We start from the raw sequence: 24,491 nt of genomic DNA on the forward strand, positions 1-24,491 counted from the left end.
CTGGAGTGGGAGGTCACTGTGCCTCCACTCCAGTAGTGATCCGAAGTGGTGTAGTATTTATCATTTCTTGCCAGTTATTTTTTTCTTCCTGGCACTAAAAAATCTTTTTCGCTGGAGCGGGTTTAACTACTCTGTTTCCCATGGTCTGATTGATCTGTATCTTCTTGTCCCTTTTAAATGGTGCGTCTGACAGTATGTGTTGTAACATTGTTTTTCATGGAGTGAAGAGTAACACTTCAGAGTGAAACAGTTTATAAGAAGAAGAGTTGCATTCTCCTTTTGTCCTGAGGTCGCGGCATTTTCTGGGTCAAAATTGCAGTTCCACTACTTTTTTCCAGATATTCTATGCCTATAGATTTAAACTAATTTTCCCAGGGACCCCAGGTTTTTGAAAGGTCTGTCTATTTAACAAGCCAATTTTATTAACTAACAACAAACCCAGTTTCATCTCTCAACTGAAAGACATAACGTAACTGAGCATGCAATTAAATAGATGGCAGCATTAAAAACTTACCTGTTTAATGAGATGGTTGATGCTACTTTGTTGACACTATGTCTGGTTCAATGGTAGACAGTTTTAAGCGTAGATCAGGTTGCACATTCATCCTGTTTCTGTACGTTGATTTTATATAAAACAGCTGGGAAAAAGCCTGCTCGCATAAATATGTAGCGGGCAATGACATTAAATATCTCAGTGCTTTGCATGACAGTTCTGGCTACTCATTTTTCACATGCAACCAAAAGTCTGTAAAGTTATATTGAATGAAACTTGACCTCAGTGAGGTATTACTGAGGTGTCACACGAAAGTTTTACAAGACTATTTTCTTCATTTGCAGCTCAATCTTTTACATTTTTTTTATATGTACGTGAAATGGATATCTAATTCAGTTATTATTGACATCAGGAAGAAGATAATAATCCCTAAAACTGCTCTTTAAGCCTTGCAAGTGCTGAATGAAAACGTTTCTTATTTCTTCAGAGATGTCGTCAGATGCTGCAAGAAAGTCAGTGTGGGAAAGGATTCAAACACACCGCCATTCTGCACACGTTTCTACCACAAGTCTAATTTCATGATCATGGCTTCCACTTTATCTTCAACTTTAAAAATAGTTACAGCTCTCTCTTGTAGGCTCAAATTCAGACCATTCAAATATGTAAAAAACGTCAGACATATGTTTTATCATAGTTTGCCACGAAAAGTTATTGAACCACTCGCTCCCATGGAATGTTTTATCTTGAAAAAAATAATCGTATTTCATCACGCAACTCAAATATGTAGGTAAATATTTTACCGCGAGACAGCCAGCGCACTTGAGAATGCAAGAATAGTCGTTCATCAGCACTGCCTGTCTCCTAACGAAGACCACTAAAAATACGGGAATTTATAGGGTGAACTTATATAAAATTAACGTGAGTGATTATACATTTTACACTTTAGCCTCATTAAATTCTGAACTAAGCTCAGGGACTCCCCAATACTACCTTTGGGGACCCCCAGGTCGAGAACCGCTGTGATAAGGCGTTCTCAAAGTGACAATTCCTGATAAATTAAGGCCGAACACCACGTCCTGCCAACTCTACATAATTTGTTCTCGTCTACAGGACCCACTGGTATGTGGCCCATAAAGTCAACGTAAGGCAAAAGTTGGCTATAGGATTAGCTTGAAACAGCAGCCTTTGCCTCAGCATCTAGCTCGTTTATTTCTCGGGACCTTGACATGGCTCGGACATTAGCATAATTCCATTCCCAGATCTTCTGGACTATGGGGCGGGTAATAGCATACGGTGCCAGGGCGGACAGAGTGCACTCTGAATTGGAATAAGTAGTGAACTGGGAACAACCTAAACCACTTACCAGAATAAGTAGTGCAAATAGCTTGGAGCTCCACAGTGAACACAAAGCACTCAGCTCAAAGCACACACCCACTGGAAAGGACCTAAATAATTGAAGCATGAATCGAATCACGCTCCAGGAAAATGGCCCAGTAAGGAATTTCAGGGTCTAAAGCCACGTACTACAAAGACATACCTCAAGCACTCTCCTAGAAAGGCAGGTAGAAAACCCAGTCTCTCTACCAGTAGACATGTTGAGGCCATATTCAAAGAAGGCAACACACACCTAAACAAAATGACATGTGAAACATTGTGCAATGGGAAAAGAGCTTTTGCTCTCCTTTTGCTGAGTTGGCAGATGTTTGTCGAACCTAAAAGAGATAAAGGAGATCCAGACCTGCACAGCAGAGATCAGGGAAAGCTCACCAGCCTCGGTATAAAGGCTCTCAACAGCGGAAGCACGAAATGTTCCACTGCAAAGCAGTGTACCCAGAGGATGGACTAGGCTCCAACCTTTTTTCACTACTATGCTACATTATGTATTTTACACATTTTTTGAGGGCCAAAGAAAAAAATCAGTCTAATAAATAAATATAAATAAATGAATAAAATTTAAATGAATGAATAAGTGACTGAAGTGACTTACAATGAGGGTTCATTGGTTTTACTATTTATAAATATTTGAAGTTGCTGCGCACGACATGAGGCCCGCGGGCCGTAGTTTGCCGGCCCCTAGACTAGACCTACTAGGCGCAGCAGAAAAGGCCAGGAAGATCTGGCAACCAAACCCTTTCCCGGATGGCATAAGACTTTATACAGGCAGAATATAATCCAACAATCCAGTTCCCATGTAATAGTGGAAGAGCAAGTTAAAATTATTTAGCACCTGCAGAACAACCACAACCCCTTTGAGCGTCTTTAGACTGGAGGGCCATGTCAAAGCCCGATCAAGGGTCATTTCCAAGAACGTCGTTTGCTTCTTAGAGGGAATGACTACACCAGGAACAGACGTTAAGTAATGTACTGCAGGATCTTGTTCATGAAATAACTAACAAGACCCTGAAAGCGATGGAGACTGGTTTTCAGGGAGGAGGGAATGGTTCAGAGAACCGTCTTGTTAATAAATTAGACACATGATAACACTTGGGTGTCATTATTGAGGAAACGTTTCGCCACAGAGTGGCTTCATCAGTCTAATACAAACGAAAATGGTGAAGATCAGAAGGAGTTTTAGGTAATTAGTCCCTCAGCCTGGAGTCGATGTAATCAGTCCATCGAAACGTTTGCTCAATAAAGATATCCAAATGTTGTACATGTATCTAATTTATCGGTCTCCAAGTAATATCACAGAATCTAATAAACTGAGCTTAAAGAAACTCACAGGTTTGTCTATGTCAGAAGACTTTGTAAAAACATTAAATATTCAAATTAATGTTTATTCGCTGCAGATTTTAGAAAAATGTTGTTTCCTAATCGGCTAAAATTAATTACACAAAAATGTACGTATGTCTTAGTGCTCCTGAAAGCTATATGTGATACCCCATATTTTTATAAATTGGCAAATAAGCTGAATTTTCCTCTGTGTAGGACACACCATTATTAAGAGTTCGAAAATGACATAAAGTATTCTTAGTTAACACCACTGAAACAAATATATGTTTGTTAAATAAAATTAACAAACAAGAACTCCCTCATACCGTATCAGAGTGCAACGGACGAGTGAAGAAGCAGCAGCAGTCAGCACACACAGCAAGAGGCATCCCTGAGCTTCCCCAATGCTCGGGCTGCGGCCCAAAGCTGGGATGTGGTTCCAAAAGGATATTGTAGTGCTTGCTGCCTTTGCACCTCCTGACATCGTCTGCTGCTTTGTAGGTGCCACGCCCTTCGAGCCCCGTAAAGGCAAGGATTGGGGCTAGGCCTGGAACATCTGGTCCCAGAAGATGAAGTACGTGTACCTCCTCCCATGGAAGATATACCTCTCAGACACTCCCGCAATAGGGAGCCAAGGTCGAGTAGCCATCTGGCAGAGATCCAGGTCGGCAGTACCGGCGAATCAAGAAGAATACCGTAACCAGCGAACACCAGGATGGCACCTCCAGAATACACTAAGGAAGGCTTAATAAAACTGTTTACCTAGAGAGCATCTTTTAGCTAATAATAGCTGCAGGCGAACGAATACAAATGCCGGTACGATAGACCAGTTGCCACTCCTGGATCCGCAGTCAAATTCCAGAGGCTACCAGATGGCTACCTGGTGTTACCGGAGGACTACCTAATAGACTAACAACCCACAGAAGCAACAATGAAAATGGCTGCATAGTGATTTCCCTAAAATTTACTAGAGGATATATCCCTACTGATGAATCCAGGAGGGAAGGGTGGGGCTTATTCAGGTTTGATCCAAGGAAGAGGATGGATCCAATTATTGGATAAAATTTGTTTCGTCTTCAAGGCATCCCCATACAAAGAGCAGTTCTTTCAAGATACCTGGGAAGTCAGTGACGGTGACTAGATTTTATAACTGGTCAACTTGTTGCTGCACTTTATTTTTCCGTTTTTTTTAAAACAGTCTGTCACCCATAAAATTGTATACTGTATGCTCATTATCCGACATTTTTAGCATTTGAATTGGTATTTTCCCATATGAAATATTTTAAATGAACAAAAAACATAAGCCTCATCAAGTATAAAACATTAATATTTAAATGTTTCCGATGTATATTATTACCTGGTATTTCAAATTCAGCTGAACCGCTTCGTGGTGGTGAATCCTCAACAGTTTTGTTCGTAGCGTCGAGTACACAATATACGGTCGCTCCATATGCATTAAATGGTTTAGCAAATTTATGTGTACTACAATAGTTAGGTGCATTTACAATATCAATAGTAGAAGAATTTAATATAACTTCGTTAGGATCATCTGCAATACCGCCACACGTCAATGTAACTAAGTTTGTATCCAAATTGCCCAAATCACTGTCTGCTGTATCAGTAAAACAAACTTTCACTGTCATCGTTGGTGACGTTGTATCTAGTGTAAACGAAGTTATGTTCAACTGTTCCACGTTATCTGAAAAAAAAAGATATAACTAGTAATATATTAATTAGTTTATTAACAATATACATTCTCATAAATTTAACCCCAAAATACAAGTCCTCGTGACAAAATACAACCGGTAGTCCCTGCAACTAATTTAAATATAGAAAACTAAGAAATCATGAGTATTTAATTCTCAAGTCAATATACTTCCTCATTCAATTACTCCCAACCAACCTATGTGTGCTTAAAAATGTTATTGAAACTATAGCTTTCTCTAGTAATATAAATGAATAATAACCACCTGTTATACGACCAGTACGCTTGACCAATCAACAGCCTGTATTCAGTCGTGACTTTCCAGTATATTCAGCTCTTACATAACAAGTTTATAGCTATATTTATGTATAGGCGTGCTTAGGTTAAGTAGAGAGAAAATTTCCTAACCTAATCTAACATTAAAGAAAATATTTTTAAAACAATCACAAAATAGAACTTTTAAATGAGTATATTATTGGAACACTTGGACTGAATAGTTACCATTTATTGTTAAGTAAAAGGACACAAGTGCAACTAATGTGACATTTTATTGTGGCAACGTTTCGCTCTCCAGGAGCTTTGTCAAGCCGTTACAAACAATATAAAAACATAGAGGGTATATGTAGGTATTAGAGTGAGGTAAAAAAGTGTAAGCACTGCACTAGACCAACTAGCCCATGTTGTTGGCAGTAATAGTAGCAATGGTAACAGTAGTAGACATAACCCTTGGTTGCCATGTGATGGAGATAGACTCTTGATCAAAGCAAGTGGTCTTGGACGTGGTATAGATGTGGGATCTTGTTCCAAGGAAATGGAGATGTGATGGATAGGGTATAAGCTTGGTGTGGTTAAGGAGGGTGTTCGCGGTCTTGATCTGAGGAATTGGAGTTGAAGCATGGAGGTGGAGAGGGTGAGAGTGTGTATTCACCTATTTGTAGTTGCAGGGGTTGAGTCACCGCTCCTTGCCCTGCCTCTTCGCTGGTCGCTACTAGGTCCACTCTCTCCCTTCTCCATGAGTTTTATAGAACCTCTTTTTAAAGCTAAGTATGGATCCTGCCTCCACTACATTACTCTCCACATTGTTCAACTTCCTGGCAACTCTAAGACTGAAGAAATACTTCCTAACATCCCTGTGACTCATCTGAGCCTTCATCTTAAAGTTGTGACCCCGTGTTGTTGTGTCCCATCCCAGAAACATTGTCCCTATCCACCTCGTTAATTCCTCTCGGCATGTTATGTGTGTGTGTTTACAATAGACGTGTTATTAATAGCCGTTCAGACATTTCCCTCGTCTCATCCCTTTCGTTTCAGCTGGAAACAATACAGTATGGAGTCGACGCTCCTATTTGGGGAGCGTGAAATCACTTCATTCAAGTTTGTTCAGCAAAGGGATCCTTTCGCACCATTTCTCTTCTGCAGAGGAATTAGAGAAATCAATCAGAATGACCGAAGAATTAAACCTCTGCTGGCACACTGGCAGACACAAAGGAGTCCCTTCTAACACATACTGCTCGGGTGATGAAACAAGGACATGCCATAAGACAGTGAACGTTATCCATGGAGACAAAAAGGGAAAATGTACGAGAGTATAGTGGCACCAATACTCTTATATGGGTGTGAGGCATGGGCTGTGAATGTTGCAGCAAGAAGGAGGCTAGAGGCAGTGGAGATGTCGTGTTTGAGGGCAATGTGTGATGTAAATATTATGCAGAGAATTCGTAGTTTGAATATTAGAAGGAGGTGCACGGTTTCTAAATGAATCATCCAGAGGGCAGAGGAGGGGTTGTTAAGGTGGTTTGGACATTCAGAAAGGTTGGAGCAAATTAGGATGATTGGACGGTGTATAAATCTGAAGTGGAGGGAAAGCGGGGTAGGGGTCTCCCTAGTTAAGGTTGGAGGGAGGGGGTAAAGGTTTTGTGTGCGAGAGATTTGGACCTCCAGCAGGCGTGTGTGAGTTAGATAGGAGTGAGTAGAGGCAAAGAGCTTTTTGGATTTGACGAGCTGTTGGAGTGTGAGCAGGGTAACATTTTATGAAGGAATTCAGAAAAACCGATTAGCCGGACTTGAGCCCTGAAAGTGGGAAGTACAGTGCCTGCACTTTGGAGGGATATCTGAGCTGCAGTATCTGCACGCACGCACACGCGCACACACACACGCACACATTTTTTAAGACACAGGCCGTCACCCACTGAGGTAGGGTGATCCTAAATGGAGGAACACTCTTACTGTCATTCATTTACTTACTGTCTTGCCAAAAGCATACTAAGGGCTTTCTGCATGTACACCTAAATGTCACTCATCTCTGTACAAACATTGTATGATGCTGAGAAAAAAATAAAGAATCTTTATTCTTTAATCACAGTTAAGATGCCCTCTAAACCATAACATCCCCGCCCGACCTTCACAGTGAAGGCATTCTACTTTCACCTTCGGGACTCAGTCTGGTCACTTAGTTTCCCCTGAATCCTTTCATAAATATTACATTGTTTGCGCTCCAACAGACATTAAATCATCCAATCACTCATTCCTATCTAAAAACCCGCAGAAAAGCCTGTTGGATGTCCAAGTCTCTCGCACTCAAAAGCTCCTATACCTTCTCACTCCAATATTTCCTAGGAGGACCCCTACCTGTTTTCCTTCCGCCCCAGATTTATACACTCTCCAAGTTATCCTATTTTCCTGTCTCTCTAAATGTCCATACCACCTCAACAACTGCTCTTTAGTCCTCTGGATAATACTTTTGGTAACTCCATACCTCTTCTTAATCTCCAGACTCCGAATTCTTTGCACAATATTTACCCCACACATTGCCCTCAGACAACGACATCTCTACTGCCTCCAGACTCTTCCTTACTGCAACATTTAAAACTGATGCTTCACATCCATACAACGGTGCTGGTACGACTATACTCTGTAATTTTTTTTTACTCCATGCATAAGGTTCCTTGTCTAGAGAGATGCCTCAGTATGCTACCCACTTTTTTTTCCTCGTGAATTCTATAGTTTACCTCATCTTTTATTGACCCATCCTCCGATAAGTCCACTCGCAAATATCTGATGGAATACAAGGAAAATGGAGGCAGCAAGTACGAGACAGAGGTGAAGGTTTATAAACTAAAAGAGGAGAAAGTTAGGGTAAGATATAAACAATTATTGGAGAATAGATGGACTAGTGAGAGTATAGGCAATGAGGTTGAAGAGCTTTGGGGTAGATTTAAAAATGTAGTGATAGAATGTTCTGCAGAAATTTGCGGTTACAGGAAAGTGGGTGTGTGAGGGAAGAAGAGCGACTGGTTGAATGATGAGGTAGAGAGAGAAAAAGTTAGCATATGAGAGTTTTTACAAACAGGGAGGAGTATATGGAGAGTAAAAGAGTGGTTAAGAAACTGGTGAATGAATGTAAAAGGAAAGCAAATGAGAGAGTGGGTGAGATGTTATCAGCAAATTTTGTTGAAAGTAAGAAAAGTTTTGGAGTGAGATTAATAAGTTGAGAAAGCCTAAGGAAAGAATGGATTTGACAGATAAAAATAAGAGAGAAGAGTTATTAAATGGAGAGTTAGAGGTATTGGAAAGATTGACGGGATATTTTTAGGAATTGTTAAATGTTGATGAAGATAGGGAAGCTGTGATTTCGTGTATATGGCAAGGAGGGATAACGTCTTGTAGGATTGAGGAAGAGCCAGTTATGAGTGTGGGGGAAGTTCGTGAGGCAGTGGGTAGAATGAAAGAGGTAAAGCCGTTGGGATTGATGGGATAAATATAGAAATGTTAAAAGCAGGAGGGGATATAGTTTTGGAGTGGTTAGTGCTTTCATTTAATAAAAGTATGGAAGAGGGTACGGTGCCTAACGACTGGCAGGGAGCATACCTAGTTGCTTTGTATAAAGGCAAAGGGGACAAAAGAGAGTGTAAAAATTATAGGGGAATAAGTCTGTTGAGTATACCTGGTAAAGTGTATGGAAGAGTTATTACTGAAAGAATTAAGAATAAGACAGAGAACAGGATAGCAGATGAACAAGGAGGCTTTAGGAAAGGTAGGGGGTGTGTGGACCAGGTGTTTACAGTGAAACATATAGGTGAACAGTAGTTAGATAAGGCTAAAGAGGTTTTTGTGGCATTTATGGATTTGGAAAAGGCGTATGACAGGGTGAATAAAGGGGTAATGTGGCAGATGTTGCAAATGTAAGGGTGGATAGGGGGGTAATGTGGCAGATGCTGTATATGTATGGAATAGGAGGTAGGTTATTGAAAGCAGTGAAGAGTTTTTACGAGGATAGGGAGGCTCAGGTTAGGGTATGTAGGAGAGAGGGAGATTATTTCCCACTTAAAGTAGGCCTTAGACAGGGATGTGTGAAATCACCATAGTCGTTCAATATATTTATAAATGGGGTTGTAAGAGAAATGAATGCTCAGGTCTTGGCAAGAGGTGTGGGGTTAAAAGATAAAGAATCAAGCACACAGTGAGAGTTGTCACAGTTGCTCTTTGCTGATGACACTGTGCTTTTGGGAGATTCTGAGAAGTTACAGAGGTTAGTGGATGAGTTTGGTAGGGTATGTAAAAGAAGTAAATTAAAAGTGAATATAGGAAAGAGTAAGGTGATGAGGTTAAAAAAAATAGGTAACGAAAGATTGGATATCAAATTGGAGGAGAGAGTATGGAGGTGAATGTATTCAGATATGTTGTACATGAATGGTATACAATACCGACAAGATGAAAATTTGACACATGTGCAACATCTGGGTATCTTTATTGTAGACGTTTCGCCATCCAGTGTCTTTATCAATACAGATTCTAGGACATAATTTGAAGAAAGTAGAACTATACAGAAAAGACGAGGTAATCAGTCCCTCAGCCTTGGAGTTGGTGTGAACAGCACTGTAGTTGTAGATTGTAAAGAATCTCTACAACTACGGTGCTGTTCACACCAACTCCAAGGCTGAGGGACTGATTACCTTATCTTTTGTATATAGTTCTACTTTCTTCAGATTATGTCCTAGAATCTGTATTGATAAAGACACTGGATGGCGAAACGTCTACAATAAAGATACCCAGATGTTGCACATGTGTCTAGTATTCAGATATTTAGGAGTGGACGTGTCAGCAGATGGGTCCATGAAAGATGAGGTGAATCATAGAATTGACGAGGGGAAAAAATGTGAGAGTGGTGCACTGAAGAGTATGTGGAGACAAAGAACTTTATCCATGGAAGCAAAGAGGGGAATGTATGAGAGTATAGTTATACCAACCCTTTTATATAGGTGTGAAGCATGGGTGGTGAATGTTGCAAGGAGAAGGTTTGAGGCAGTGGAGATTTCATGTCTGAGGGCAATGTGTGGTGTGAATATTATGCAGAGAATCCATAGTTTGGAGATTAGGAGGAGGTGTGGGATTACCAAAATTATTATCCAGAGGGCTGAGGAGGGGTTGTTGAGGTGGTTCAGACATGTAAAGAGGACAGAACGAAATAGAATGACTTCGAGAGTGTGTAAATCTGTAGTGGAGGGAAGGAGGGGTAGGGGTCGGCCTGGGAAAGGATGGAGGGAGGAGGTACAGGAGATTTTGTGTGCGAGGGGCTTGGACTTCAGGCAAGCATGCGTGAGCGTGTTAGATAAAAGCAAATGGAGACAAATAGTTTTTTAATACATGACGTGCTGTTGGAGTGTAAGCAAAGTAACATTTATGAAGGGATTCAGGGAAACCGGCAGGCAGGACTTGAGTCCTGGAGATGGGAAGTACAGTGTCTACACTCTGAAGGAGGGGTGTTAATGTTGCAGTTTTATAATTAAAAGATGCCTCTGGCAAGACAGTTATGGAGAGAATGATGATGAAAGTTTTTCTTTTTCAGGCCACCTTGCCATGGTGGGAAACGGATGATTATGTTAATACAAAAAATAATAAAAAATTTACTTCCTCCATTCTCCCTCCCTCTAATCTGATATCCATTCTCTCACTGCGTAATTTTTTGACACTCTCATCACCTTGCTCTTTCCTGTTTTCACTTGTAATTTTTCTCTTTTACATACCCTCCCAAATTCGGCCACCAGTCTTTGCAACTTCTCTTCAGATTCTCCCAGAAGAACCACGTCATCGCAAAAAGGAACTGTGACAACTCCCATTTTGTATTAGATTCTCTATATTTTAATCCCCAACACTCTCATCTATATGTTAAACAATTACGGTGACATCACACATTACTAGAAAATAATTGTCCTCTAGCCTACATACCCTAATCTAAAAAAAATGCTATTGCTCTTAGTAACTTACTCCATGCATTTGCAACATGTGCCGCATTACTTACACCTTTATCTTCCCTACTATACGTATTATCTAAATGCAACAAACACTTCTCTACCTTTATCTAAGTATTCTTCTTTTAAGTGCTTCAATCTTAATACTTGGCCTCCACACTCCCTACTCTTTCTAAATTCTCGTCCTTCTGCGGTGCTACACTCTCTTTCATCCTTAATATCAATACTATCATACACCTTACCCGTTATACTCAACAAGCTTATTTCCTATAATTCTTGCTCCTTCATTTTTATTTTTTTCTTTATGAAAAAAAAAATTATGCGTGCTCTGTGCCAATCCTTAGGTATCTTCTCCACTTTCATCCATATATTTAACAAATGGACCAACAACAATAAAACTATATCCCAACCTGTTCCTAATATTTCTATCTTGAACCTGTCAGTCACAGCTGCTTTACCCCATTTAATTCTAGCCACTGCATCACCCACTTTCCTTACACTCACACCTGGCTCTTCTCTCGCTCCTGGAAGATGTTATACCTCAATGGCCAATACATGAAATAAATGCCTTTCTCTCCATCATTTACCAAATCAAAATATTCATTCAATCATTCCTGTACTTTCAACTCCCCATCTAATGCCTTCCTAGGCTTTCTCAACTTATTAATCACATTAAAAAACTCTTCCTTATTCTCAACAAAATTTGTTGATAAAATCTCATCCACTTTCTCATTTGCTCTCATTTTCCCACTCAGTCACCACTCTCTTCACCTTTCCTTTACTCTCCATGAACTCCACCCTCCTAATATCGCTTCTACGTTGTGAAAGCCTCTCTTCTGCATACCTCTTTTACCTTACTACCCTCCTATATAGTACGAATACTTCAGACTTGGGGTCCCAAGGTGGTGATTGAAGTGATGAACAACTCACCACAAAATACCAGGAGGCCAAGACAAGAATATGATGAGAGCAACAGAGCAGTGGCTGATACACCTTAGCCTATACACAATGTACAACAGGCTCATACTGGAGTATGCAGCACCAGTTTGGAACCCACACCTGGTCAAGAATGTCAAGAAATTAGAGAAAGTAAAAAAAATTGCAACAACACTAGTTCCGGAGCTAAGGGGTATGTCCTCCGAGGAGAGGTTAAGGAAAATCGACCTGACAAGGCCGGAGGACAGAAGGGATAGAGGGACATGATAACAACATATAAAATACTGAGAGGAATTGACAAGATGCGTAGGGACAGGATGTTTCAGAGCTGAGACATAATAAAAACTGGTCACAACTGGAACTTGAAGACTCAGATGAATGACAAGGATGTTAGGAAGTATTTCTTCGGTCTTAGTGTTGTCAGGAAGTGGAACCATCTGGAGAGTGATGTAGTGGAAGCAGAAGCTATACATAGCTTTAAGAAGAGATACGATAAAGCTCATAGAGCAGGGAGAGTGGACCTAGTAGCGACCAGCGAAGAGGCATTGCCAGAAGCTGTGAATTGACGCCTGCAAATACAGTCCAGAGATGGGACATAAAAACAAGGGGTCACAATTGGAAGCTAACGACTCAGATGAGTCAAAGGGATGTTACGAATTATTTCTTCCATCATAGAGTTGTCAGGAAGTAGAATAGTCTAGCAAGTGACGTAGTGGAGGCAGGAACCATACATAGTTTTAAGACGAGGTTTGATAAAGCTCATGGAGCAGGGAGAGAGAGGATCTAATAGTAATCAATGAAAGGGCGGGGCCAGGAGCTATGACTCGACCTCTGCAACCACAAATAGGTGAGTACAAATAGGTGATTACACACACACACACTGGAAACACAAGTAAGACAGGAGAGAGAGATGAATGGATAGACTGCATTTTCTTGGAGTGTAGGAAGGCTTTCGACACAGTACCACACAAGACACTGGTCGAAAAGCTAGAGGAGAGGGTAAGAATAATAGGGAAAGCACTGCAATGGACTATGGAATACCTAACACAAAGGAAACGTATGTCGCTACGTGACGAGGTGCCAGAATGGGTGCATGTGTCAACTTCAAGTGGGGTTCCACAGGGTTCAGTCCTAGGTCTGGAGTTTACCTGGAGAGGGTTCCGGGGGTCAACGCCCCCGCGGCCCGGTCTGTGACCAGGCCTCATGGTGGATCAGAGCCTGATCAACCAGGCTGTTACTGCTGGCTGCACGCAATCCAACGCACGAGCCACAGCCCGGCTGGTCAGGTACCGACTTTAGGTGCTTGTCCAGTGCCAGCTTGAAGACTGCCAGAGGTCTATTGGTAATCCCCCTTATGTATGCTGGGAGGCAGTTGAACAATCTCGGGCCCCTGACACTTATTGTATGGTCTCTTAACGTGCTAGTGACACCCCTGCTTTTCATTGGGGGGATGTTGCATCGTCTGCCGAGTTTTTTGCTTTCGTTGTGAGTGATTTTCGTGTGCAAGTTCGGTACTAGTCCCTCTAGGATTTTCCAGGTGTATATAATCATGTATCTCTCCCGCCTGCGTTCCAGGGAGTACAGGTTCAGGAACTTCAAGCGTTCCCAGTAATTGAGGTGTTTTATCTCCGTTATGCGCGCCGTGAAGGTTCTCTGTACATTTTCTTGGTCAGCAATTTCACCTGCTTTGAAAGATGCTGTTAGTGTGCAGCAATATTCCAGCCTAGATAGAACAAGCGACCTGAAGAGTGTCATCATGGGCTTGGCATCCCTAGTTTTGAAGGTTCTCATTATCCATCCTGTCATTTTTCTAGCAGATGCGATTGATACAATGATACGGTCCTTGAAGGTGAGATCCTCCGACATGATCACTCCCAGGTCTTTGACGTTGGTTTTTCGCTCTATCTTGTGGCCGGAATTTGTTTTGTACTCTGATGAAGTTTTAATTTCTTCGTGTTTACCATATCGGAGTAATTGAAATTTCTCATCGTTGAACTTCATATTGTTTTCTGCAGCCCATTGAAAGATTTGGTTGATGTGCGCCTGGAGCCTTGCAGTGTCTGCAATGGAAGACACTGTCATGCAAACTCGGGTGTCATCTGCAAAGGAAGACACGGTGCTGTGTCTGACATCCTTGTCTATGTCAGATATGAGGATAAGAAACAAGATGGGAGCGAGTACTGTGCCTTGTGGAACAGAGCTTTTCACCGTAGCCGCCTCAGACTTTACTCTGTTGACTACTACTCTTTGTGTTCTGTTTGTGAGGAAATTATAGATCCATCTACCAACTTTTCCTGTTATTCCTTTAGCACGCATTTTGTGCACTATTACGCCATGGTCACACTTGTCGAAGGCTTTTGCAAAGTCTGTATATATTATATCTGCATTCTTTTTGTCTTCTAGTGCATCTAGGACCTTATCGTAGTGATCCAATAGTTGAGACAGACAGGAGCGACCTGGTGTTGTTTCTTGTATATGTGAATGACATGATGGAAGGGATAGATTCAGAGGTGTCCCTGTTCACAGACGATGTAAAGCCAGGCTGCAAGCCTGGTCCCACAAATGGCTCCTGGAGTTTAACCCCACTAAGCGCAAAGAATACCGCAGACGGAGTATAGTCTAGGCCCTAGGGTAACAAAGACTGAAAAACTCACTTAAGGAAAAGGATCTTCAAATGAGCATCATACCGAACACATCTGAGGTCACATCAACCAAATAACCGCTGTAACATATAGGCGCCTGGCAAACCTAAGAACAGTGTTTCGAGATGTAAGTAAGAAGTTATTCACGACACTGTATACCGTGTACGTCAGGCCCATAGTGGAGTATTCAGCACCAGTATTGAACCCACACTACGAAGAGAGGTTAAGGGAACTCAGCCTGACAACAGTGGAGGACAGGAGGCACAGGGGACACTTGATAACGACGTATAAAATACTGGGAGGAATTTGTAAGGTGGACAGGGCCAAAATGTTTCAGAGATGGGACACAACAAGATGACACAACTAGAAAAAAAAATATTTCCTAACATCCCTATAACTCAGTCATAGATGTTAGGAAATATTTCTTCAGACTTATAGTTGTCAGGACGTAGAATAATCTGGAGAGCGAAGTAGTGAAGGCAGGATCCATACAAAGCTTTAAGAAGAGGTACGATAAGCCTCTTGGAGCAGGGAGAGAGTGGACCTAGTAGCGACTAGCGAGGTGGGGGCCAGCAGCTTTAACTCGACCCCTGCAACCACAAATAGGTGATAATAGGTGAGTATGTATGCATTTAGGGAAGCATACTAGTACATATGTATAACTAAGCATAAACATACATGTGTATGTGTGTACACATGCACATGTACATACAGGGCGACTACCTGAAGTATGGAAGACAGCAAATATAGTCCCAATTTTTAAAAAAGGAGATAGACATGAAGCATTAAACTACAGACCAGTGTCACTGACATGTATAGTATGCAAAGTCATGGAGAAGATTATCAGTATGCTGAGGTCAGTGATCACGTGTGGTCATACCTGTCCTAAGCTGTCTGGGATTAGCATGGGGTGTTACCTAGCACCATGGCTTGTTGTAGCTTTTTAGAATCTCAGGTTAAAGTGTTGAAGAAGGAGATTCTACTTGTTCAGGAGGAAAATAGGAGGCTGAAGCTTCGTCTAGAGGGGTTTGGGAGTGAGTGTGAGATGGTTGTAACTGGTGAGGAGGAAAAAGTTACCAGCAGTGATTTGGAGAGTGGCAGCTGTTTTAAGTGGCAAGTGGTTCACAATTCAGGAAGAAGGATGATGAGGAAGGTTAAGAGAGATGTGAAGGTAGAAAATCGGTTCTCTCTTCTCCAGGACAAGTGTACTTCAGTGGTTAGTGGGGTTAAAGGTACTACTGACTACCCTGCTTATCAAGGTAAGAATATTCTGATTGTGGGAGATTTTCAAGTAAGATATATGGACTGTGTTTTTTGTAACAGAGATAGGTCAGACAGAGAGTGTGCCTCCCAGGAATTGTTGGTGACATAGTCAGCAGCTTGGATAATACTATGTCAGGGAATGGGAACACGCCCATTATCTTAGTGCTGGTAGCAATGACACTGGGAATGACAGGAGACAGGAGCTGCTGGATAAGTATAGGTCAGCCATAGGTGTAGTCAGGTCTAAGGGAGGGATCCCAATCATATGTAACATCTTGCCTAGAAGGGGAGTGGGCAATGAATGGATGTCTAGGGCAATTGGTATAAATTGCTGGCTAGACAGGTACTGCAAGGAACTTGCAATCCCATCCATTGATAACTGGGACATATTCTATGGTAAACGTGATATGCATGCAAGGGATGGGGTTCATCTCTCTGGGGCTGGAGTGGTTGCATTAGCCAATTCGATTGAGGGGGGTTATCGGTGACTTGTCTAGGACTTTAAACTGATAGATTATAGCGGTAGGGGTGTTTGTGGGAAACAATCAGGCTGCAGTATTAGGGTTGGAAATAGCAAATATTACCGGGATACCTCAGGGATATGCTTAAAAGACAATATTCAAAATAAAGTTGCTAGTAAAGGCAAATTAACTGATCAACAAACAAAGAGAGATAGTAGAGGGCAACGAGTGACTAGCTCCCTTAAGGTTTACTATACAAATAGTAGGAGTCTAAGAAATAAGATAGATGAGCTAAGATTACTTGCAAGTGCAGGTAATATAGATATTATTGCCATAACAGAGACCTGGTTCAACTTGATAAAGAAATGCCTTCTGAATGCAGCATACAGGGTTATAAACTATTCCATAATGATAGGGTCAACAGGAAGGGTGGTGGAGTGGCGATGTATGTCAGAGATAATTTAAATTGTTGTGTTAGATAGGATATAAGATTAGAAACATCAGACACAGAATCTGTTGGGCTACATTTTCTCGTGGGTCGTGAAAAGTTAATTTTGGGTGTGATTTATAGGCCCTCAAACCTTCATAGGGAGTGCAGTAAGCTGCTATGGGACGAAATTCATAAGACATCTAGATATGAAAATGTGTTGATGGGAGATTTTAGCTTTAGACAAATTGATTGGAACAATGTGACAGGAAATCTTAAGTCTAGTGACAGTCTTGATACGGTTCAGCATTGCTTTTTAAAACAGTTTGTGGCAGAACCAACTAGAGGAAACAATCTACTTGACTTGGTTCTTGCCAACAAAGAATCACTAGTTAATAATCTTGAGGTTAATGACGAGCTTGGGGAAAGCGATCACAAATCACTTAGTTTCAATATATCATGGAATTACCCGGATAACTGCAATCAAATCTCTGTCCCAGACTTTTGCTTTCCCGATTTCATGGGAATGAAAAATTACCTGGGATGTCCTGACTATGGGTCAGGTAGGTGGTGTTGGTTGCCAATATGACGTTTTTCAGAGCATAGTTCTAGCTGCCCAGACAACTTTTGTTCCGAGTAGGGAAATTAGATCTAACAAAAATGATCCCAAATGGATGAACAATACATTAAAACATCTCATTGGTCAAAAGAGAGGCACATATAGGCGTATCAAAAGAGGGGAGGGGCAGTTAAGAAATCAATATATTCAACTAAATAGAGAAATAAAGAAAGGAATAAGAAAAGCAAAAAGGGATTATGAGGCTAAGGTCGCAAGGGATTCAAAGACTAACCCAAAAGGGTTCTTTCAGGTATACAGAAGTAAGATTGGGGACAAGATAGGCCCACTTAAGAGTAACTCTGGTCAGATCACTGACAGTGATAAGGATATGTGTGAAATTTTCAATACTTACTTCCTCTCTGTTTTTACCCAGGAAAGCACTAACGAAATTCCAGAAATACTAGATTATGTAGAACAGGACGATAATAAACTATGCACGATTGCGATAACTAGTGATAGGGTTCTCAGACAGATAGAGAAATTAAAACCTAACAAATCCCCAGGCCCTGATGAACTGTTTGCAAGGGTGTTAAAGGAATGTAAAGAGGAACTTAGCATGCATCTGGCTAATCTTTTCAACATATCACTGCAAACTAGTATCGTGCCTGATACATGGAAAATGGCAAATGTAATATCTATTTACAAGGCAGGTGACAGGTCCTTAGCTTCGAACTATAGACCAGTAAACCTTACTTCTATAGTGGGAAAATTTATGGAACAGGTAATTGCCGAAGCAATTCGTAGCCATCTCGAAAGGCATAAATTGATTAATGAATCTCAACATGGTTTTACAAAGGGGCATTCCTGTCTTACAAATTTACTGACTTTCTTCACTAAGGTAACTGAGGAGGTAGATCATGGTATTGAATATATTGTGTATATGGACTTTAGTAAGACTTTCGATAGAGTTCCACATCACAAGTGGTGTTCCACAGGGGTCAGTGTTGGGCCCCTTGTAGTTCACAATCTACATAAACGACATAGATGAGGGAATAAATAGCAGTATAAGTAAATTTGCTGATGACACCAAAATATGCCGTCCAGTTCATTCTAATGAGGACATTAGAGCACTCCAGCAACGGCTACCAGCAGTGAGGTGCAGTCCAGCACCTGCTACAAGTGGCAAGTGGTTCCCAGTAATGGGAAGAGCATCAAAATAAGGAAAGTTAAGAGAGAAGATTTGAAGGTAGGAAATCGCTTCTCTGTTCTTCAGGATGAGTGTACTTCAGTGGCCAGTGAAGGTAAAGGTACTACTTCCCCTGCAAATGGAGGTAAGCACATACTTGTGGTTGGTGACTCACAGGTAAGATATATGGACCGTGCCTTCTGTAATAGGAATAAGAAGGTAAGAGATAGAGTGTGCTTCCCAGGAGCTGGTGTTAGTGACATAGTCAACAGGTTGGATAATATCATGTCAGGTAATAGGAACAAGCCTATTATCTGTCTCAGTGCTGGTGGAAATGATACTGGGAAGGGTAGGAGAGAAGAGCTGCTAGATAAATACAGGTCAGCTATAGATTTAATTAAGTCTAAGGGAGGGGTCCCAATCATATATAGCATCTTGTCTAGAAGGGGAGTGGGCAATGAATGGTTGTCTATGGCAATTGGTGTAAACTGCTGGCTAGGCAGATACTGTCTGCACAGACAGCCCATGCTGTCTGCCAGCTTAGTTCATATTTCGTGGCACTAAGGTGCTGTCCTCTGTAGCCAGGCCTCTCAGTGGGCACGCCAGCCTGCCTGCCCTTGCCACACTCTCACTCTGGCATCACTCTTCATACAGTCAAGAAGGCCTACTCCTAGCTCCTCTCGTGGGATGGCCCTCCTGGGCCATGGGCACAACACACAAGCCTGTGTACCCACCACAACTTAACAATAAAGTATGAAGCCTCTGAAGACGTTTGTATTTCATTCACCCACGCCACTGCATTACCAAATAAACTGGTTATAACATTGGTAGCAGTGGTGGTCGCAGCAGTTGTTTGCCCAGAGAGAGGAAGGAAGAAGGAATGAAGTCATCTTCACTTCATCACCCCATGCAAGAAGCATTCGTCTCTCAACGAGTTATTCTGATGTCGTGTCTGCACGTTTCAGCATCCAGACACAGCTACAAGCAGGATCCAGCCGAAATTTACCGAATTTCTTCGAGAATTGTAAGTGGTGTCCCAGTGACCCCATGCTACAGCGTCCCATGCTGTTTCTCAAGTCACGTGTTTAGCGTCACTTGTATGTTCTGCTGTTGTTCAGCTCAGTACAGCTGTTTCAGCAAGCCAGAGGTGAGTTTTGTGGTGATTTCTGCATCCAGTGTGTCTCCCTGTGCTTGTGGGGTGGGAGAGAAGTCGAGGAAGTGGCCGTTCCTTACCTCGCCCTGCTGTACTCTCACACCTCACCAGCCTACCATACACCACTGCCCACTCCCTCTGCTGTGTTTTCTGCTGTTTTTCATGTGAATTCGTTGCCAGAGCTGTGTATCCGAGTGCCCGAGGCCACTCGATGCCATGTGGATCAGCATGCCGCGTAGATCACTACACCACGTGGATCACGACGCCATGTGGGTGTGGGCGATGTCACGTGGATCTACAAGTCACGTGAGTTACCAGATGTCCCAGGCCACATGCCGTGGTCTGCTGCCCGCAACACATTGACGTCACCGACGATGCTGCCCGACTTCATGACGTCACGATGTCTGCCTGACGTCACCTCGAGATGTCTGCTGACGTCACCTCGAGATGTCTGCTGACGTCACAGTGCTGCTGACGTCACCTCGCGACATCACGCCTGACATCGCATGATGTCACCATCGAGTGTTCAGTAATTATTTCAGTATTGTCGAGAAGACTGAGAGAAGATATATGTCGTATTAATTAATTCCTCTCAGTCAGTGTTCTCACATTTTAGTATATGTCTTAGTGTCAGTTTTGTGCACAGAAAAGCATCATTTGCTAGTTTAAGCCATGTTGTACCACATGTACCACGGGTGTTTAAAGTTTCCGTGTGTCCAGTGAGGTCTGCGGTCAGATCCTTGTGTAAGTCACCCGATGTGACCAGCGCGTTTGACAGCTGATTACTCAGCCCTGAGCAACCGAGCCCTCTTGTACAGAAAGCTTTTATGCTCGTCGCTCATAGATGTTCTGCAGAATCGTACCTGCTACGATTCCCATCGAGATTTGTTTCACTTCACCTCCAGACCTTCAGAATGCAGTTATATGTAGAGAAACAAGCCTGGGGACGCTTAGGCTAACCTGTGCTATAACTCCAACTGCCGAGAGAATGACACTCATCATGCCGCAGTTAGCCCTGTCGGCAGGCACTGTGTCAGCCTCGTGTCACAAGCTTCAGTGAGCAGCCTGCACAAAGATGATGTCACTTTGACTGCTAGCTCACTCACTGCAGTCTGGTGTATAATGTTACGACTCCCAGATGTTTCGCCCAGTTGTCTCTGCCACGACTCGCTCCACAGCTTGCTCCACGCTCGCCAGCAGTGACAGCCCAGCAACAGTACCAGTCGAGAAGTGTCCTCCTGAGTCGCTTGCCAGAAGTCCTGCCCAGTTGCCGAGTTTTGTCGACGCCTCACTCGAGGGCACCAGCATGTCGTGCCCCAGATTGAGTGAAACCTGCAGCGACTCCTACGATGTCTGCTTCACCATTCCAGAGGAGACCGTACCCTGTTACGTCACAGCTCAGCCGCAGTGATGTCTCCTGTGTTGCAGCATCTGTCCAGACGCAGGAAGGCGTGCAGTGATGCCCTTCGATGCTCACTGCCTATGACCATGATGTTTAGCACACCCACATGTTTTTTCTTCCCTCCCTGTAGGAAGTTTTTTTTCCATGTCCATATGTATACAGTGGACCCCCGGTTAGCGATATTTTTTCATTCTAGATGTTCAGGTGCCAGTACTGACCGAATTTGTTCCCATAAGGAATATTGTGAAGTAGATTAGTCCATTTCAGACCCCCAAACATATATATGTTTTTATTTTGTGTTCTGTGCCCTGGTCCTACGAGAGAGAGACAGAGTTTTTTTACCACTAGTATTGTCGCATCGGGACGACGCGCGGTAGGTGGCTGAACATATGTAGACAGCCTGCACTGTCTGCACAGACAGCCCATGCTGTCTGCCAGCTTAGTTCATATTTCGTGGCACTAAGGTGCTGCCCTCTGTAGCCAGGCCTCTCAGTGGGCACGCCAGCCTGCCTGCCCTTGCCACACTCTCACTCTGGCATCACTCTTCACACAGTCAAGAAGGCCTACTCCTAGCTCCTCTCGTGGGATGGCCCTCCCGGGCCATGGGCACAACACACAAGCCTGTGTACCCACCACGACTTAACAATAAAGTAAGAAGCCTCCGAAGACATATCATTTAACTCCCCGCTACCAGAACACCAAATAAACTGGTTATAGTGCTGGTGGAAATGATATTGGGAAGGGTAGGAGAGAAGAGCTGCTAGATAAATACAGGTCAGCTATAGATTTAATTAAGTCTAAGGGAGGGGTCCCAATCATATGTAGGATCTTGCCTAGAAGGGGAGTGGGCAATGAATGGTTGTCTAGGGCAATTGGTGTAAACTGCTGGCTAGACAGATACTGCAAGGAACTTGCAATCCCATTCATTGACAACTGGGACAACTTTTATGGCAAACATGATATGTATGCAAGGGACTGGGTACTTCTTTCTGGGGCTGGGGTGGTAGCACTTGCAGACTCAATCGAGAGGGCCATTGCTGAAATGCCTAGGATTTTAAACAGATAGAAGATAGAGGTATGGGTGTGTGTGTGGGAAACAGTCAGGTTGCAGCACTAGGGTTGAAAACAGTAAGTGTATAAAAGACATTCATCATGAAGTTATAAATAAAGACAGTAGATCACGTCAGCAAACAAAGGGAGACAGCAGAGGGCAGCAAGGGACTAGCTCCCTTAAGGTCTACTATACTAATAGCAGGAGTGTAAGAAATAAGATAGATGAGCTAAGACTAATTGCAAGTGCAGGAAACATAGATATCATTGCTATAACAGAGACCTGGCTCAATCTGAAAGATAGAGAGATGCCCTCTGAATGTCACATATAAGACTATTAATTATTCCACACTGACAGGGTCAACAGGAAGGGTGGTGGAGTAGCGATGTACGTCAGAGACAATTTAAACTGTTGTGTTAGACAAGATATAAAATTAGAAGCGTCAGCCACTGAATCTGTTTGGTTACAGCTTCTTGAGGGCCATGAGAAACTAATGTTGGGTGTGATTTACAGGGCCCCAAATCTTGATAGGGAGTGCGGTAAACTTCTATTGGATGAAATTCGTAAGGCATCTACATACGAAAATGTTGTGATAATGGGGGATTTCAACTATAGACAGATCGACTGGAGCAATTTGACAGGAAATTTAGAGTCAAGTGACTTTCTTGATACGATTCAGGATTGTTTTTAAAACAGTTTGTGACAGAGCCAACCAGAGGAAACAACCTGCTTGACTTGGTTCTTGCCAGCAGGGAAACGCTAATTAATAATCTTGAGGTTAATGATGAGCTTGGGGAAAGTGATCACAAATCACTCAGTTTTAATATATCATGGAATTCCCCTAATAATGGCAATCAAGTCTCTGTCCCTGACTTCCGCTTGGCTGAGTTCATAGGACTGAAAAATTACTTGGGTGGGCTGAACTGGAATGACCTGACTATGGGTCAGGTAGGTGGTGATGACTGCCGAGATGACGTTTTCCAGGGCATAGTTCTAACTGCTCAGACAACTTATGTTCCAAATAGGGAAATCAGATCAAGCAAAAATGATCCTAAATGCATGAATAATAGATTAAAACATCTCATTGGTCAAAAGAGAGGCATATATAGGCAAATCAAAAGGGGAGAGGTGCAATTAAGAAATCAATATATTCAATTAAAGAGAGAAATAAAAAAGGAATAAGAAAAGCAAAAAGAGATTATGAGGTTAAAGTTGCAAGAGAATCGAAGGCTAACCCAAAAGGATTCTTTCAGGTATACAGAAGTAAGATCAGGGACAAGATAGGCCCACTCAAAAATTACTGGGGTCAGCTTACGGACAGTGATAAGGAAATGTGTAGAATTTTTAACAAATACTTCCTCTCAGTTTTTACACAGGAAGATACTAGCGATATTCCAGAAATAATAATTTTTTTTAGAACAGGATGATAATAAACTATGCACGATTAGGGTCACAAGTGACGTAGTCTTTAGGCAAATAGATATATTAAAACCTAATAAATCCCCAGGCCCTGATGAACTGTATGAAAGGGTTCTAAAGGAATGTAAAGAGGAGCTTAGCAAACCTCTGGCTAATCTTTTCAACATATCACTACAGACTGGCATGGTGCCAGATAAGTAGAAAATGGCAAATGTGGCACCTATTTTCAAAGCAGGTGACAAGTCCTTAGCTTCGAACTATAGACCAATAAACCTAACCTCCGTAGTGGGAAAATTTATGGAATCAATAATTGCCGAGGCAGTTCGTAGCCACCTTGAAAAGCATAAATTAATCAACGAATCTCGGCATGGTTTTACAAAGGGGCGTTCCTGCCTTACGAATTTATTAACTTTTTTCACTTAGGTATTTGAGGAGGTAGATCATTTTAATGAATATGATATTGTGTATATGGGCTTCAGTAAGGCTTTTGACAGGGTCCCACATCAGAGACTATTGAGGAAAATTAAGGCACATGGAATAGGAGGAGAAATTTTTTCCTGGATAGAGGCATGGTTGACAAACAGGCAGCAGAGAGTTTGCATAAGTGGGGAGATATCAGAGTGGGGAAGCGTCACGAGCGGTATTCCACAGGGGTCAGTGTTGCGCCCCCTGTTGTTCACAATCTACATAAACGACATTGATGAAACAAGCAAGTTTGCCGATGACACCAAAATAGGCCGTCGAATTCATTCTGATGAGGATATTAGAGCACTCCAGGAAGATTTGAATAGACTGATGCAGTGGTCGGAGAAGTGGCAGATGCAGTTTAATATA

General features: G+C 42.3%; 1 protein-coding gene across 1 annotated transcript in view; it reads right to left on the reverse strand.

Annotated features, from left to right (window-relative positions):
- The window catches only part of LOC128695007 (uncharacterized), an 84,918-nt gene that overhangs the window by 57,299 nt on the left and 3,128 nt on the right, over positions 1-24,491 (reverse strand). Inside the window, exon 2 of the mRNA XM_070080933.1 lies at positions 4,563-4,904. Within this exon, the coding sequence (XP_069937034.1) occupies positions 4,563-4,904 (342 nt within the window). The remainder of the gene's footprint in view (positions 1-4,562; positions 4,905-24,491) is intronic.

Source organism: Cherax quadricarinatus, unplaced genomic scaffold (assembly GCF_038502225.1).
Source record: "Cherax quadricarinatus isolate ZL_2023a unplaced genomic scaffold, ASM3850222v1 Contig1283, whole genome shotgun sequence".
Classification (NCBI taxonomy): Eukaryota; Metazoa; Arthropoda; class Malacostraca; order Decapoda; family Parastacidae; genus Cherax; species Cherax quadricarinatus.